Source organism: Periophthalmus magnuspinnatus, chromosome 13 (assembly GCF_009829125.3).
Source record: "Periophthalmus magnuspinnatus isolate fPerMag1 chromosome 13, fPerMag1.2.pri, whole genome shotgun sequence".
In the NCBI taxonomy this organism is placed as follows: Eukaryota; Metazoa; Chordata; class Actinopteri; order Gobiiformes; family Gobiidae; genus Periophthalmus; species Periophthalmus magnuspinnatus.
The window spans coordinates 12,522,570-12,539,551 of record NC_047138.1 but is presented as its reverse complement, the minus strand read 5'-3'; the positions used below and the strand labels follow the sequence as shown (position 1 = coordinate 12,539,551).

At 37.8% G+C, this 16,982-nt stretch overlaps 1 protein-coding gene across 1 annotated transcript in view; it reads left to right on the top strand.

Moving 5' to 3' along the window:
- Positions 1–16,982, top strand: part of LOC117380151 (cytoplasmic dynein 2 heavy chain 1) — a 57,497-nt gene that overhangs the window by 19,020 nt on the left and 21,495 nt on the right. Inside the window, exons 59-82 of the mRNA XM_055226164.1 lie at positions 82–242; positions 315–452; positions 1,188–1,301; positions 1,371–1,531; positions 1,665–1,788; positions 1,908–2,029; positions 2,137–2,223; positions 2,314–2,440; positions 3,056–3,197; positions 3,495–3,604; positions 3,791–3,805; positions 4,317–4,415; positions 4,642–4,765; positions 5,299–5,462; positions 5,627–5,746; positions 6,134–6,268; positions 6,542–6,685; positions 8,250–8,339; positions 10,340–10,405; positions 10,488–10,592; positions 10,685–10,816; positions 11,254–11,326; positions 14,193–14,353; positions 14,752–14,877. Coding sequence (XP_055082139.1) covers positions 82–242; positions 315–452; positions 1,188–1,301; positions 1,371–1,531; positions 1,665–1,788; positions 1,908–2,029; positions 2,137–2,223; positions 2,314–2,440; positions 3,056–3,197; positions 3,495–3,604; positions 3,791–3,805; positions 4,317–4,415; positions 4,642–4,765; positions 5,299–5,462; positions 5,627–5,746; positions 6,134–6,268; positions 6,542–6,685; positions 8,250–8,339; positions 10,340–10,405; positions 10,488–10,592; positions 10,685–10,816; positions 11,254–11,326; positions 14,193–14,353; positions 14,752–14,877 — 2,840 coding nt within the window. The remainder of the gene's footprint in view (positions 1–81; positions 243–314; positions 453–1,187; positions 1,302–1,370; positions 1,532–1,664; positions 1,789–1,907; positions 2,030–2,136; positions 2,224–2,313; positions 2,441–3,055; positions 3,198–3,494; positions 3,605–3,790; positions 3,806–4,316; positions 4,416–4,641; positions 4,766–5,298; positions 5,463–5,626; positions 5,747–6,133; positions 6,269–6,541; positions 6,686–8,249; positions 8,340–10,339; positions 10,406–10,487; positions 10,593–10,684; positions 10,817–11,253; positions 11,327–14,192; positions 14,354–14,751; positions 14,878–16,982) is intronic.

The following is a 16,982-nucleotide window of genomic DNA, read 5'->3' as shown; positions in this document are numbered from 1 at the left end:
TTATGAAGTACAATTTTATACCGGTTGTCATTGCATATACTAGTACAAGCAATGCATTTCTTCTATTTATGCTTCTGACAGGGTCTAGCACCACAGATCTTTGCCGTTTGTTCCTTATGGTCCATGAGTCATGCAAAGAAAATGGAGCAACCCCAAGCCAATATATGTCATTTTTGAAAGTCTACACCACATTATTCAGTCGCAAACAGAGCCAGCTCACAACCCGACAACAGCATCTGCAGGTAGGAATCTTTAGATATGTCAAATATTTACTGTTACAACCTAATAACTTCAATGTGTGTTTTTGTCTTTAGGCGGGTGTTGCCAAACTCAACGAAGCTAAAGCGCTGGTTGATGAATTAAAAAGACGCGCGGCTGAGCAGAGTGCTTTGCTGAAGACTAAACAACAGGAGGCAGATTCAGCCCTGCAGGAGATCACTGCTTCCATGCAGGTACAGTGAGCGTATGTGTGTGCTCTATGTGTGTGGAAAATTGACTAAAGGCAGACAGCCTCAAGGATGGGAAATCTGCTCCCAGCATTTTTGCCTTAACTTTCTGCTCTTCTCGCTTCTTTAGCTTTTCTTAACTCCTGCTAAAGCTGGTGTTACTAAGTCAACAATTTGCACCCCTGTTGCAAAGTCACTGTTGATTTACTTTTGTTCATTTGTTTACTCTGTGGCTCATCTAGGGCTGATGCATGTTTCAATTTTGTTCCCCTTTTAGCTCATTTTTGTTCTTAAAAATGAAGGAAAGAGCCTGAACTCATTAGTGTTTCTCCCTTGTTGTGAAAGATAACCAACATTACAGGAAGGAACAAAACAATACACAAAAATGAAAAGGAGTTAGTCTTTCATAGTTTAATTAACAGCTACGATCTTCCCTCAAGGCTGTAACAACAAAGAGTCCTGTTGAGATGGAGACAGCGGGGCCAGACTGGTGAGATGAGGAGAAATGAATGATGGTCTAGGGACATAGTAGATGATGGTCAAGAACTTAATTATCAGAGAGAGCCTTTCAGTGATTCAGAATCATGTCTAATTCTAAAAGGCTGGAAAAAGAGTATTCTTTGTATAGAAATAATAGATTTAACCAAAATAAGACTACATTAGCATAGCAATATTATTATGCTTGAGTGATTAATATTGATGTGTGAATGTATTGATAATCTGCTCCTGTTTTTTCTTAAGAATGCCAGTGACCAAAAGACCGAAATGGAAAAAATTAAAGGCAAAATGGCTCAAGAGGTTTCAAAGATTGAAGAAAGAAAAGCAAAAATTGATGACGAGCTGAAGGAGGTTCAGGTATGTTTTTAATGCACAAATGACTTACTCTCACAACAGTGTTTACTTATTAGCAATGCTCCCTCTTAGCCCTTGGTAGAAGAAGCAAAACGCGCAGTGGGCAACATCAAGCCAGAAGCGCTGTCAGAGATCCGCTCGCTCCGCATGCCCCCTGATGTCATCAGAGACATCTTAGAGGGAGTCCTCAGGCTCATGGGCATCTTTGACACATCCTGGGTCAGCATGAAAAGGTGGGAGCTTTACAAGTATTTTGAAGAAATTAAATAAATACAATATGTTTTATGTTTTACAAACTATTCAATGGTATGATATGAAATGAATGTTTTTAGATTACTTTTTTGGTATCTATGTATTCTTCTTTAGTTTTTTAGCCAAACGTGGGGTGAGAGAAGACATAGCAACATTTGAGGCGAGAAACATAACACCTGAGATTCGTCAAAGTGTAGAAGAACTGCTAAAGAGAAACTATGCGTCTTTTGACCCCAAGGTTGGTTCTCTTTATAGTTCAATGTGTAGATACATTTCCTGTATATGTTGTTCTGTATGTTACAGCATGTAAAACATGGCTTTCATTTAGTCATTGTTGTGATGTCTTCTTTTGGTCAGAATGCAAAGCGGGCTAGTGCAGCAGCAGCACCTCTGGCTGCTTGGGTTACCGCCAATGTCCAGTACTCACATGTCCTGGAGAAAATAGAGCCACTGGAGAGAGAGCAGGCTGGACTATTGGAGTAAGACCCCTAAAACATTTCTTTACTAAGACATGTTTACTGGTGTTAACTGCCTCTTTAATGCATTCCAATATGGTATGATAACTTTATTTGTTGGTTGTTTTTAGAAACCTGAGAAAAACTGAAAACAGGAAAAATAAACTTGAGGATATGCTGAACTCTGTTGGAGCCAGAGTCAGTGAGCTCAAAGAGAAGTATGCAGCTATTCTTGGACTACTGAAAATTCTCCAATGGCCTAAGAATTCTGAACAAGTTCTTTTACATTTTTCGTATCTATCCCCAAGGTTCCAGTGTCACACTGCTGAGGCTGCTAAGCTGGAAGCAGAAGTGACAAAAGCTCAGGACACCATCACTGCAGCTGAGAGGCTCATTTCACAACTGGACGGAGAGCACACACGCTGGAACGCACAGGTGCTTTGATGTATAGGTCTGCTAGTGTGTGGAGCCGAGTGGGAGCTTTTACACATTTAGGGGGATGGAGGCTCATTTAACATCTAAAAGCAACAGGGAGAGAGAGAGAGAGTGTGTGTGTGTGTGTGTGTGTGTGTCACAGGCCCATGGTTCCTGCTGTCTTGAGTTCCTTCTGGCTGTTTTTAGTCCTCTTCAACGCATCTGTCTCCACCTTAATTAAAACACTCAATCTCCTCCTGACACACACACTCAAATCCTCACAACCTCCCTTCAGCCCCAACCAAAGCCTTTGACTTTCTCCTCACGTATTTCCATATATTTACAATTACTGACTTCCACATACACACTTGTCTAAGTCTTCATGGACTCTGTGGTCGCTCTGCTCTGTTATATGTTAAGCCCTGCAGCTGTTGTGTTGTGCTCTAATGGGGTCTGAAGTTACTGGTGCAGAAATTCATACATAGCATACACGTTTAAAGGTGGTGGAATTCCACACACTTGACAGATGGACTTATTTTTTTTAAATAAATAAACAAACTCTAGTCAGATTGAGGAAATGCACATTAGACTGGCTTAATATATTTCTTACCTTCCTCTTGTAATTTCTTCTTGCAGATGTCTGAGATAAAGAATGAATTGGAAACACTCCCTATCAGAGCCATGCTAGCAGCTGCCTTCATCATCTATCTATCTGCAGCTCCTGAAGGCCGTAGAAGGCACTGTCTGGAGACGTGGATGGCTCAGTCTGGACTGCAAAGTAATTTTAAATTTATAGCACATATGCTATTTTTACCCTTAACTACTTCACTCCTACTCACAAAACATCTGTGCATGTGGGTATTAGATACTTAAGTTGTATTGTCTTGATGGTATGTGGATATGCTCTTACTGTTTTAAAAATCAATCAATCAACTACAATCACAAGTGAACCAGTCTATCCGTATATCTTGTATATTTTTGCTAGTTCCCCAATTTTTAAGTAGTGTAACTGAGACATATTTTGACATATGGTAAAAACATTTGATATGTTGACTTTCTGCTTAATTTGTTCCAGAATTTGACTTACGGTCCTTCCTTTGCACCGAGAGTGAGCAGTTGATCTGGAAAAGTGAGGGACTGCCGTCTGACGACCTCTCTATGGAGAATGCACTTGTCATACTTCAGGTTAGATTTTAATCTACGGTATTAGTAATTTCTTTCACTACCGCTATGCAAATCAAACCATGAACCTATCACCCGTTGTTATTATTATTATTCCATAAAATCATAAATTGTATGATATTTCATGCTTTGTCTGCCATTTATCTGTCCTACATTTGTCTGTGTTGCTTTTGTCATTGCTGCCACCAGATCAATGAGTTCAAGGTAAGAGTGAAAATTTCATTCAGCTTTTAATCATCATAGTCCTTCCTACGCCTCCTGTTTATGTTTTTGTGTATTTTCAATGCATCTGTACTTCTCTTACTACTGATTGATTTATAGACAACAACAACAACAACAACCTCCTAACGGAAACCTGCAACTTACTTGGTTATTAAGTTCTCAACAGATCAAATGCTTTAAAATCCCATGAATCCTCTGCAACTACGCAACACAAATGGTTTTCCCTCCTTGTGAGAGATTTTAAAAAGCCAGAAGAAAATAAACTGACATATGAACAGGTTCAAAACAGATGGGTTGAGATTGAGAATTCTTGAGCAAGAGACCATGAAATAGGGTAGCAGGGGATGAAAAGAGGGGGGGAGTGGATCTCTTTCCTTAGCCTGGCATGGGAGGGACTAGTGGTCGATAAGCATGGCAGCAGTAAGACAGCAACAAGCACATACACAAAATGGATCCTTACTAAAACTTCTCTCCAATCTCCGTCCCGCATCAGAGCGTGGCCTGCCCATTCTTGATTGATCCGTCATCACGAGCGACAGAGTGGCTCTGTACACATCTGAAGCAGCACAGACTGGAGGTCATCAACCAACAGGTAAAAATGTGAAAATGTATGAATATGCACCAATAAATAGTGGCAGAAAGTTAGTGTATTAAATGTCTGTTGTAGTCTCCGCCTATCCCTGAACCTGTTTCGAGGTATCTTCCACTATTTGGATTTAGTTATTTTATTTTATTTTTTTTAATTAGGATGTGCACACAACTACTCAAAAATACTATCACTTTACACTAAATCATAACTATACTGTTCCTTCCAACAGGATGGCAATTTCATGACGTCACTTGAGTTGGCAGTAAGATTTGGAAAAACCTTGGTAATACAAGAAATGGATAGAGTTGAACCTGTTCTCTATCCACTGCTGAGAAAAGAACTCATTGCTCAAGGTAATAGATACAATTACATTAGAGAAAAGTAGAAAAGTCCCCTAACACTCTTTATCTCCTTTAAAAGCTTTATGTATATGGATTAGCAGTTCAATTCTGCTATTTTAATTAAGAAACCAGTCAGAACATGTAAAATTGTAAAACTCTGCTTTTAAAAAAGTTGTCAAGTTCAAATTTTTACCTCCCATTGTTTTGAATGATTATGTAGATTGTTCAGTTTACCGTTAGTCAGTATCAATTATCCTGCTGCTTTATAAGTCTGGAGTTTATTATCGGAGTTTGGAAACATACCTACACAAACAAGGTGTTCAATCATTTCGACAGAACAGTTGTTTTTGTAAAAGTAAATTGGCATGAGTGAGGACAGAGGCAGTGCAAGTGAGGATAAATTATCCACTTAAAAGTGCTGTTGAACAAGAAAAGTGGTGAAGCACAGAGATGGCACTACCGCATTGCAGACTTTTTAAAGACTGGGCACAAGAAAGTTAGTTAGCACTTGTTTGTGCTAAGTTTTCTGTCTTTTACACTTTCAGGTCCTAGATATGTGGTTCAAATAGGAGACAAGCTCATTGACTATAATGAGGATTTCCAACTCTATCTGGCAACTCGAAATCCGAACCCATCCATCCCTCCTGATGCAGCTTCGGTTGTTACAGAGGTGAATTTTACCACAACAAGAGCAGGTCTCAGAGGACAGGTAACTCATATATTCAAATCTATTCTGTGTGTGTGTGTGGTATTACATTATGGCAAATGTAATCTACATATCAATCAATGGTCATAATGTTATTCACAATACAGAAACCTTTTTTATGTGTTTAATAATGTCTGAGATTTTCATTAATGTTATTTCTTCTGTAGCTTTTGGCCTTAACCATCCAGCAAGAAAAGCCTGAATTGGAGTCAGAAAAGACCAAGCTGCTACAGAAAGAAGAAGAGAAGAAAATACAGCTGGCAACTTTGGAAGAATCATTATTAGAGGTATCCCCTTATAGATAATGCCTACTCCTCACAATCAAGATCCCTATTGTAGAAATTCCTCACTCAACAGTCTAGAAAGAACCTACGCATGATTATTCTTAACTTGTACATGCTTGAGTTTGATTTGATATTTTCACACTTCATTGCTTCTCATCTATATTATTCAAATGTATGTAAATAAACTATATTATGTTCAAAGCAAATATTATTATTTTTTTAGAATGTATGCATTAAAACATTAACAGAGAAATGAACCCCAGTGGTCCTTATCCATGTTGAGAGTTATTTCAGATTATTGCTGTCATAATATTTAATGCTCCTACTATGATACTATGCTATACTTAATACTTAACCTTTACTTTATTTCTATCCATCTCTCTCTGATAGACTCTGGCTACAGCTCAGGGTAATATTCTGGAGAACAGAGAGCTGATTGACAGTTTGAACCAGACCAAGGCCAGCAGTGCCCTCATCCAGGAATCACTGATGGAATCCCACAGACTGCAGGCTTCTTTGGATCAGGTACAATACCCCAAGCCCACACAGGCACATGCAGGATATGCACAGTTAAAACAGAGTGAGACATTACATAAGTAGCCTCTAGGGAGCAGTGTTGCACCAATCTCGACACATCCCTTATTTGCATATCTTTCCCTGTTTGTTTTTTTGAATCTTACCCTACATCTTTTTTTCCCTCTAAATAATACATTGATCTTCTACTTTTTATTATCTTTTTTGCACTCATACATTTCTTGAACTAACTGTAATTCTACTTTCCTTTGGGTTCCATTTTAGGAGCGTGATGTCTACCTGCCACTTGCTGAAAGTGCCAGTAAAATGTTTTTCGTCATCACAGATTTGTCAAGGATCAACAACATGTACCGTTTCAGCTTGGCATCTTTCCTACGCTTGTTCCAGAGAGCTTTGCAGGCTAAGAAGGTAAATGCTGCTACAACGCTGGCCAATATTTGTCTTTTGTTAGCCAAAAATATTTAAATGTGTAACTGAGGGGACCAAAACTACCATCTTTCATGGGTGTGAGATATTTCACCAAGGACACAAACTGATGTCACACTCCCACTCAGATGCTATAGGACGCCATATGTTACGGTGTTGCATTTCTGTTTGAAAATTCATCAGAAGATACAAAACTAAATAATTTCAAGATGATGATATTTACCTTCATAAAGCCATAGTTTACTCTAAAAATATTAAAAAATGTATTCAGGGTTGCTGCAGTAAACCAGATGTGGTTTACTGTACACACTACACTGTATAGGTTTCACTCTCAACATAAAACATAATCATTCTAACATTTACAAGGCATTCGAGACTGACTTTTGCAAAGAGTTACCCTATGTTTGTTTGTATGTATTCTATATAAACTAGACTTTCTAAGCACATTTGGCATTTAACTTTATTTATTGCTAATCTGTTTGTTTTCTGCGGTAATGGGGAACTATAGCGACCTTCTGTGGGTTGATTTATTTTGTTCATTTGTTTGGCTGTGTGTGTTTATCGCTCTTTGACCTGTGCAGCTGGACAGAATCATGCTCTGTCTGTCTCTGCTGTGCTCCATTTGAGCCTGTAACACTGCCTGATAACCACAGCACACACACACGCACATACAAACACACACACAAACACACGTACACACACACTACACAGATTCACACTGAGCGATTGAACACTAATTCCTCCAAATCCTTTGGGGGTTGTTACAGCCACTGTTGTTATCCAGGAATGTCACCAGACAGCAGCTGGTCAACACCGTGTCTATGTGAAAGTGTGTAAAGGTATTTCTGAGGGCTCATTCACTCAAAGTACTGTATTGATTTACAGACTCATTCCCCTGTTCTCTTGTTGGCTGTTTATTGAACTCATTGACACTGTGCACAAACTGTAGTAAAATGTTGAGTGATTTTTCTTAAATTGATGGTGGAGGATAATGGAGACGTTATATCATCAAAGTGGTGATTAGATATAATGTAATAAAATCACCTCAAGGGCCATGCAAAATCTCTTGGCCATTTTGAAAGAAAAGTGCTTAACCTTCCTCAAGTGTTTAAAGATGCTGTACTTGATTGTTGCTGTCTTAAAAACACGACTAAGTTAATTTTAAACAGTTTGCAGTGGTCCGAAGTTATTCCTCACTTATCGTTTCCAAGCATCCTAATTAGTCACTGTTGAGTTTATATATAAGTGCAATTCACAACTTTCAGAGAACAGAGCGGAGAACACTAGCCTGCTAACGCACAGGTCCTTATTATCAGAAATAAACTGCTCCATAATTAGATGCAGACATCACGCAGCTGACATATTTTGCCCTCAAGAGCTGTGTATATCTGTACTGGTGCAAGAAAAGTTGTGTTCAAGTATATGGGTGTATAGGCCCATTAACAATAATATTAAACTGAATGACTGACCAGTTTGTGACATAGTTAGACTTTGCTTATTTGTTTTATATTTATGAAGACATTTTGTTTTTTTGTTTTTATTTTAGGAAATGGAGACTACTGAGGCCAGAATTGCTGCTCTGGAGACCAACCTCACAAATATGGTGTATGAATATGTCTGTCGCTCACTGTTTAAGGTATTCCACCCATTAGGAGATCTGCAAATAACTGTAGTACTCAACTACCCAGCGATTTTTCCCATTAGTCGACTATCAAATTGTTTCTACTGCACATTGAGATTTCTTTATATACATTTTTGACCAGATTGAGGTGAAAGTATCCAAACTAAAGATTTCTACAGAGAGAATATTTTCAAATTAATTATATTATTGATGAGAAAAATCACTTTCAATCAATTTTTATTTCATGTCATTGAAAGATAACACTGAATTAATATATGAAATTAATATGAAAATAGTGAACAATTATTATTAATAGTTTATTAGTGTATTAATTATTGTTTTTTAATTTTAATTAGTGGGAACATTTAATTTAACAAGACAAATATCAAACATAGGGATGCAACAATATCTAAATCTGTCAGTTCGATATTTTCATGATATACATGTCACAGTATGACATTTAAGGTGATATTTCGTGGAGGTTAAAACTGTGAATATGCCACATTTTCTTTTTTTAAATCCCTTGACAAGCCTTTGGTTCTTTCATAATCCAAAGAATTCATATTTAAAAGTTCTTTATAACAGATAATAAAATTATTTCTACATGTAATCTGCGCTCAAAACGGTGCAATATTATTGTGAGACTTGTGAGACAATACAATATTTTGGTTATTGCTACATCCCTAACGAAATGCAATTGAACCTTTTTGTTTTTGTAATCCTCATCCTTAGCTAAAATCTTATGAAATAATATGTCAGGTGGTATAAAGTATTTTTTTACAGCTTGTTTTTAGTCTTTTGCAGACAGGCATGAACACATTTAATGGTCAAACCATGTCAACCAACACAGTAATGAAGTGTCAAATATTGACCAATACAGCAATCAGTGCATTGATTAGGCCCTAAATGGTAAATGCAATTTCTTTTTCTCCCCATGTGAGGATGTGGCTGTGTTGTCTGCATGGTAATGATGCACCAGCCACAGGCAATGTCATGGTGGCTTTTAGATGTTGATCTTGTCGGTCTCTTATAGGTTATCTGGCAAATGTGCACTGGCATACATTAGTTAGGAGCACTGTTATTAGCAGGTAGGAAACAGTGAGCTATGATATCAGTATTCTTGTCACCATGCTATCAGGAGATAACAGTCTGGAGAAAAGTGTCCTAAGAAAACACTAGATAATAAAACAAAAAGGGATGCACTAGGGCTGCAAGGTTAGCAAATCGCAAAGGCTGCAATTTTATCATCATCATAATTTACTCCACAAACGACAAAATATCCTGTCTTAGTCAACTTAAAAACACCTAACCCTGTTGTTTATATCCGTACAAACATACTCACGTGATTCTTGTATTAGTTTGTCAGGTCATATTTCAGGATTTTGGTCAATTCTTCTGGGCATGTTTACTATTGTTAAAACATGAACTGTGAATCTTGTCTGAAAAATCACAGTTAGATATAGTTCCCAAATGGCGCCCTAGGATGTACCATTTAGACATCCCTACGTGCATCATTTAAAAAAACATTCATATATTTTTGAATGTTGCATTGACTTAACATACAAGAGTTTGTTTGCAAATCACCACTTACGCTATACAACATGGATAAATCAACTAAATTAGAAATTGATCCAGTCTAATTAGACATACAAAAAGCTCTCGTAAAATATTAGTGCTAGAAAAAGTCATAAGCCCCAACTGCTCATCAATTCTAGATCCATCTTGCCAAGCTTGTGTCAACCACATTTTACACATGTTTAGCCAGATAAGGAAGCACATACATAACTGTTGAAAGACAAGGGAAGGGAGGTTTTGCCAGGCAGTGATAACCGTTATTCTAAATACCACCGTTAATTTGTTTGCTACAATGTTTAACGAGGAGACTCAATTGCATACCGCACTCTCTTGCACAAATACAAAATATACTCACATCTGGTTAATGCCGTTCACAACTCAAACAAAAGGCCACAAAAGTTTGAAATGTGCATGATACTGTATTTCTTTTTCCCTTATAGGCCGATCAGCTGATGTTCGCCATGCACTTTGTTAAAGGGATGCACCCAGGGCTTTTCCAGGAGAATGTAAGCTAGCACTTAAATACTATCTGCACTATTTACACAATATATATTTGGTTCATAATAAACTTGTTCAATATGTTTGTAGGAGTGGGATGTATTCACTGGGGCCATTGTTGGAGAAATGTTTAAAAAAGAGGAATTCCCGTCTTGGATCAACCAGGAAAGACATGCAGCCCTGGCTGTTCTCAAAGTAACTACTCAAAACAAACCTAGCAATTTCAGAAGATATGTGATTTAATATGTGAACTTGCTTTTGATGTTTCTTTGTTTTGTCCTGAACAGGCAACTTTTCCTGCCCTGTATCAGTCCCTGTGTTTGAATGACACAGATCTTTGGATGTCCTTCTCTAGAAGTTCTCACTGTGAACAGGAAATGCCCCCCTCCATTGTCAAGAAGATCACTGCTTTCCAACAGGTCGGCTTTCATAATCGTAATCATAATAACACAGTGTAGGGCTGCAGTCCTTTAGTCGTTTAGTCGATTAATCGGTTGGTGGTGCTCTTGTTGGCCAGATTTTATTGATTTAAATGGGACAACAGTAGCAACAGCAAGATATGCTATGAGATGGCTAAGAATCTGTAATTTAATCATGAGTTTATCTGAATTTTTTCATATAAATACACAGTTTCCGTACTTTGCTGTACAAGTAGTTGTTTTTGCAGAAACTCCTGTGCAGTTGTAGCCTTGTTGTGAGTTTAGTTGGTGTCTTTACTGCCCTAATACAATGGGTTTATATAGCTCCTTTCAAGACACCTGAAGCAATTGAAATGTGAATTTGAAACAGGTATTCTTTGCTTTTCAGTAGCTTATTGACATATTTAATAAAAAATAATATTCTGCTGTCTTTCCAGCTTCTATTGGTCCAAGCAATCAGACCAGACAGACTACAGAGTGCCATGGCCGCCTTTGCCTCTCAAGCTTTGTGTAAGTTTCATAAACAAAAGTGGTTAGAAACATTAGTCTACCATTTTTATACTAACTGACTATAATTTTTGCATATCTGCTGATTGAAACTTATTCTCTCCGTAACAATAATTCCTGTTAGTCAAAGATGCTGAATATTTTGTGCTTTTTTATTTTACACAGCCTTTTTCCAGTCTTCCCACCACTGATGCTCAGTGGTGTTGCTGGGGACTTCTTGTTTTATTGTGGTTAATGAGGCCATTCATTTAGTCCAGATAATCCTAATTGTGTGTTAGCTTTTGACTGCTCTATCTGCTACACTACTAATTGGTGTCAGGTGGAACTAATATACAGGGTTCATTGATGTGGATATTTGTCAAATAGCACAAGTTCAAGTATTTAGTCATCTTGAAAATGCAAGCTTCCGTTATGGAAAGCCCAACAAGTCTTCTTTATGTGAAAGGACAGAATCTTAGTGAGCACTTTGGTTGAAATGAATTCTGTCACTGCTTTGCTAAGCTCTATTGATTCAAACTCGGTGTCAGCTGTTGTGCAGCTGTTACTGGAGGCTAATAATACTCCTTTTGTATTTGGCTCTTCAACTAGAATGTGTCTTCTTCACCTGGGTGCTGAAGATGACCTACTGTACCTTGCAGTTTTCAAAATTGTTCTTTGACTCTCTTCTAACACATATCAAAAGAACAAGTGCACTCAATGAAGTAGGCCAGATTTGTTGCACAATTAGTATTAAATAATCGGGCTAGGTCTGCCACGATAACAAATTTTGAAGCATGATATATTGCTAGAGATATATTGAGCTGCAACAAATAGCCAAATTAATCAATAATAAGCCAAAGAAGTGACTTATTCTCCCCTCTACAGCTCAAATCTTGTGTGTATGACAAAAATAACAAAAATCTTCCCAGTTTGTTTGTACCCACAATAAATACTGAGCTCCAAATTTATATTGTTCCAGCTTTCATATATTGAATAATATGTATATTGATATAGTAATTATTGTGACAGGCCTAACTAGGGCTGCAATTAATGATTATGTTAGTAGCGATTAGTCAGCAAATATTTTTTCGATTAGTTGTCTACTCAAATGATTAATTAATTGAACACTGAGATTTGTTAAATCAATCCAAGAAATATGGTTACTGAAGACTTTTAGATATAGAATTTTCACAAATGTGTGTTATTGATGAAAATCTGAAATCTTGATCTCTAAATAAAAAGTAAGAAATTCTTTTCATATGTGTTTTTAAGTCTTTATAGTCCGGATAACGATGATTAAAATATGACTGATTTTTTTAATAGCTCGCTGCAGCCCTTCGTAAATACGAGCATACACTTCTATACCAGAGATCTTTAACCTCATCGAGTGAGTGGTTGTTGTGTACAAGTGCACAGAACTACAGAGAGTTTGTTTGTATGAGAACGCAAAGGAGAAAACAGAATGTGTAGAAGATTTAGTGTGTATGTGTATGTTTTTGGCAGTAAATCAGTATGCTAATGAGGCATGCTCTGTAATCCTCTTAGAGCTAATCTCAGTCTCTCCCCAGTCCAGGCCTGGGCACCACTCTCATGCACGCGGGCATGCCTGGCTGAACCCGCCTGGATACTCACATTTGGACCAACTCACCCCTGGGATTATTCTCTGCTTCTCTAAAATAAATACTATTAGATATGAAATACAGTATAGACACCTGCCCTATGATATACATCTGATTTAAGTGTTGTGTGAAATGCCATTGCTTTTATGATCCTTTCGGTCTGATTGTGTCCTCAGTCCAAGGTGACCGCAGAGGTGAAGTTGGTTTGCCCCATGAATGCTGATGACCAGATCGCGCCAGAGGTGTATGCGCACACATTCTGTAAATAGCCCTTGTTTTGAAGCCAGACATCACAAGGCATGCGCTCAGACCACTGTTTTTCTTAGTGTTGCTATGGCAATGGGAGAAAAGGTCGCTCTGAGATTTCTGTGCCAGGACCTTGTGTGAGTGCATGTACTGTATGTGTTCTTGAGTGCAGCAGATTGCATTTGGCAGCAGGAACTAAAAGAATTTTGGACCAGACAAGGCTGTGTGCGGATATGGTTGTAGTCGTGGGCAGTGGCGTATGGTCCTGTGGTCTTCATTAGCATCCAAGTAGATTTCGGGACTTCTCTCTGTGCTGTATTAATGCTTATCTGATGTGTATGCAGTGCTTTACAGCAAGATTGAAACATAATCCTCAGTAAGCTCACACACAAATGGATAGATTTGTAGAGATAAGTAGAGGTGAGCAATATTGACAAAAATGAATCAGAATTAGATTATATATTTGCAATCCTTCAGAAACCTGTTAAAATGTCTACAAATGCCTGGGTTGATGTTCCAGTATTGTACAAATTTAAAAAGACTAAAATTACAACCGTGCATAAATATGACTTACTGGTACTACCCTTCTTTGAATAGTTAATAATTGGTTTATTTAATGTCTCCAACTGTTTTTGCAGCTTTTTGACATTTCTTCTATTACAGATGATATACTTGACATTCTAATTCTGCAAATCTCCAGAAGAAATATTTTGCTATTGTGTGCCTATTTTTCTACTCTTGACAATCACGAATAGGTTTCAGTCAGTTACAATTACTCTTACTTGAGTAATAGTTTCCCACTTTTTTACTCTTTCTTGGTCTAACCAAGACAACCATTTTGTACATCTAGTTGAATAATATTATTTTGAAGTTACGTTACTCTTACTTTAGTACAGTTGTTATTATATTCATGTCTGTTTTAATGATGAGGTTTGCACACCCTGGTCACTGTTGCTTTTTTGTCTTTGTACTTCTATAGTAACTCCTTATGTTGATTATTCCCTATTTGTGATTTGTGCTCTCAGGTATGAAGGAGCTCTCCCCTCCTCCTCTGAACCTCCGGCGGCTCTTCGCTGAGACTTTGGAAGGAGAGCCCGTGTTGATCATCATCTCTCCTGGGGCAGATCCCTCCCAGGAGCTGGCAGAGCTGGCCACGGAGACTGTGGGAAGAGAGAACTATCATGAGGTAGACTCTAACCAGATTAAAAGATTACGGAGTGCCAATACTTGCAAATAAAACATTTGATTTTACAGTTATAAGTAATCCCAAGCTCCTTCAATTCAATTCGGATCAAACTGAACTTGTGAAAGTGCGTCCCTTTGTGCCGAGCCCGTCTAAGTAGTCATATCAATCATTACTTATTGGTGTCGATATGATTGATGCATGAACTGACACTGTAGAAAATTACATTATAAAAACTGTCTTTGCAAGCGTTTTTCAGTCCGTATCACTGAATATAAGAGAATTATAATAGTGAATTACATTTTCTGCCCTCCACTTTAGTGAAATTACAATGGAGAATCAAATTTTCCATCTGGCTGCCTCTGTTTCTCACCCTGTGCCCCCGCTTGCTGTCTGTCTAGATTTCCATGGGTCAGGGCCAGGCTGATGTGGCCTTAGCTGCTCTGAAAGAATGCTCGAGAAATGGAGACTGGCTTTGTCTGAAAAACCTTCACCTTGTCATTACATGGCTCCCACTACTAGAAAAAGTAAGTAGAGTGTTCGTGGTACTGCCCTCCTAGTTGGATCATTGCAGTATTGTCTGTGGTTAATAGCTATATAAGTAGCCAATTTTATTAAGTTTTTGTTGTTTGTTTGTTTTTCTCAATATTTGAATCACAGCTTAACAAATGTAGTCACTTCACAATGCTTTTATTCTAAAAGTGCCCTAAACACTGGAAGAATACTAGTACCTCCACTTACTGTAGAAGTGCTTTGCAAACTAGCAAATCATTCAATTAGTGCCAAAACACCCCTGACTGGATAGATAAGTTTGGGCATTATAATTAATTACTGAAATAGTTGTTAGTGTTTTTGGAAAGCCTATATAAAGTGCTCTCTAAACCTTGGTTCATTTATAAAATCCAATACAAACTATTTATTGCTAAAATGCAAATATATTTATTCAGCATCTAATGAACCGAGCTTCATTAAACCCCAATTATCTTGTGTAGAATAGGTGGAGTTATAGTAGAAAAAGGTCAGTGGTTGCCAGTGCCTTGGGGATGTTCTGTTCTTAAAGCCTGTGTGTAATTTCTCATCACAGTGAGTCTGCTCAGTGGCTTACACCACACACAACAGCCTTTCTAAAATTACCATTGTCCTTTGCCTTCACATACACTAGTGTATTCTAATGTCAGCTCCTGTTAGTCATTGTGCTGTTCGTGTGCTCATGTGAGTATTTCCTTATTTGAATTGAAACTGTGATGTGGAGTTGTGTGTTGGTAAAATACCAATCCATTAATGGGAGCTTTCAAACCAGCTTATGCTTTATGTTTCTTCAAAGCTCAGATAAAAGCTCCTTCAGAAAGAGCATGTGATCAAATGAATATGAAGAAGCAAATCAATGAATGACCGTAATGTAATTCAGTTTCTAAGAAGACTCCCGCACACTGTCTCACTCTTAATTCACTATTATTATTATTAGTGTGCCTAGTAGACCTAGTAGAAGTCAGAGGGACCGAAACGTTCTTATGAAAGTGAAATGCTGTACTAATAAAAGTGAACCAAGAGTGAGACAGTGTACGGAGGTCTTCTTAAAAACATTTTCAGCTAAGTGCCTCTCCTCCAATGCACCTGCCCTGTCAGGTGAGCAGAGTTTACACAGAAACACATAATGAAATTCAGGAAAAATTACTCCCAGGCCGGTTGCGGATACCAACATTTGACTGAGCTATGGGGAAAACCTGCTTGCTTTGGCTCACTGTAAAGTCATATCATACTGAAGGTGACAAATAACTGTTGCACCTCACCTCTATTTGTCGAGTATCCACACACAATGTATCCACACACTATGGCGATGGTTAGAAGAGCAGTTGTCTTACATTGTGTTTTTCTACGTAATTGAAGCTCACAGCCGCCTCCTGTCTCTCTCGGCCCTTACCCTCCACCCGATGAAGATGAGGTCTCGGCAGTCATGCTTGAAATGGAAAAAGCAGCACAGCCAGGGGAACAAAAGGAGGCAGGGAGCTTAAAGAATGAAGACAGCCCATGTGAAATGTGTAAAGATTAGCATAGCTTCAGCAGACAGGTGGAAACGACACACCAGGCAGCAGCTTTGTCGTACAACCACTGATGGAAAGAGTAGTGAACATTTGTACTCAAGTAGAAGTGCAGGTGCATGGATAAATAATATACTCAATTACAATTACTGCTGCCAAAATTGTACTGAAGTAAAATGAAAAGTATGCATGAAAAATACTACTCAGAGTACTAGTAACCTTTTAACACAATTTTAAAATCATTTAGTGGTTTTAAATTGCAATCTGTGTTTTCTCTGAGCTCTGGCCAATCAGCGCAGATTGTACATTTTAGCTTTTTATCATTTGAAATTTAACTAATTACAATTACATGCTTACATTTATGCTTATACTTACAACTACAAGTACATCTTTGGAAAAATCTACTCAAAAAAGTTAAACTACCCCAAAAATCGAGTTGTTTTTTTTTACAATAACATGAATATTATTAGTTACTTTCCACCCCTGCTTACAACCAACTCAATTTTTATGTCTATCTATGCCCATCTGTTCAATTGTACTTTATGCCGTACATTTTCATCCAATAGCCCCAAATTAATATGATTCTTCCAGTA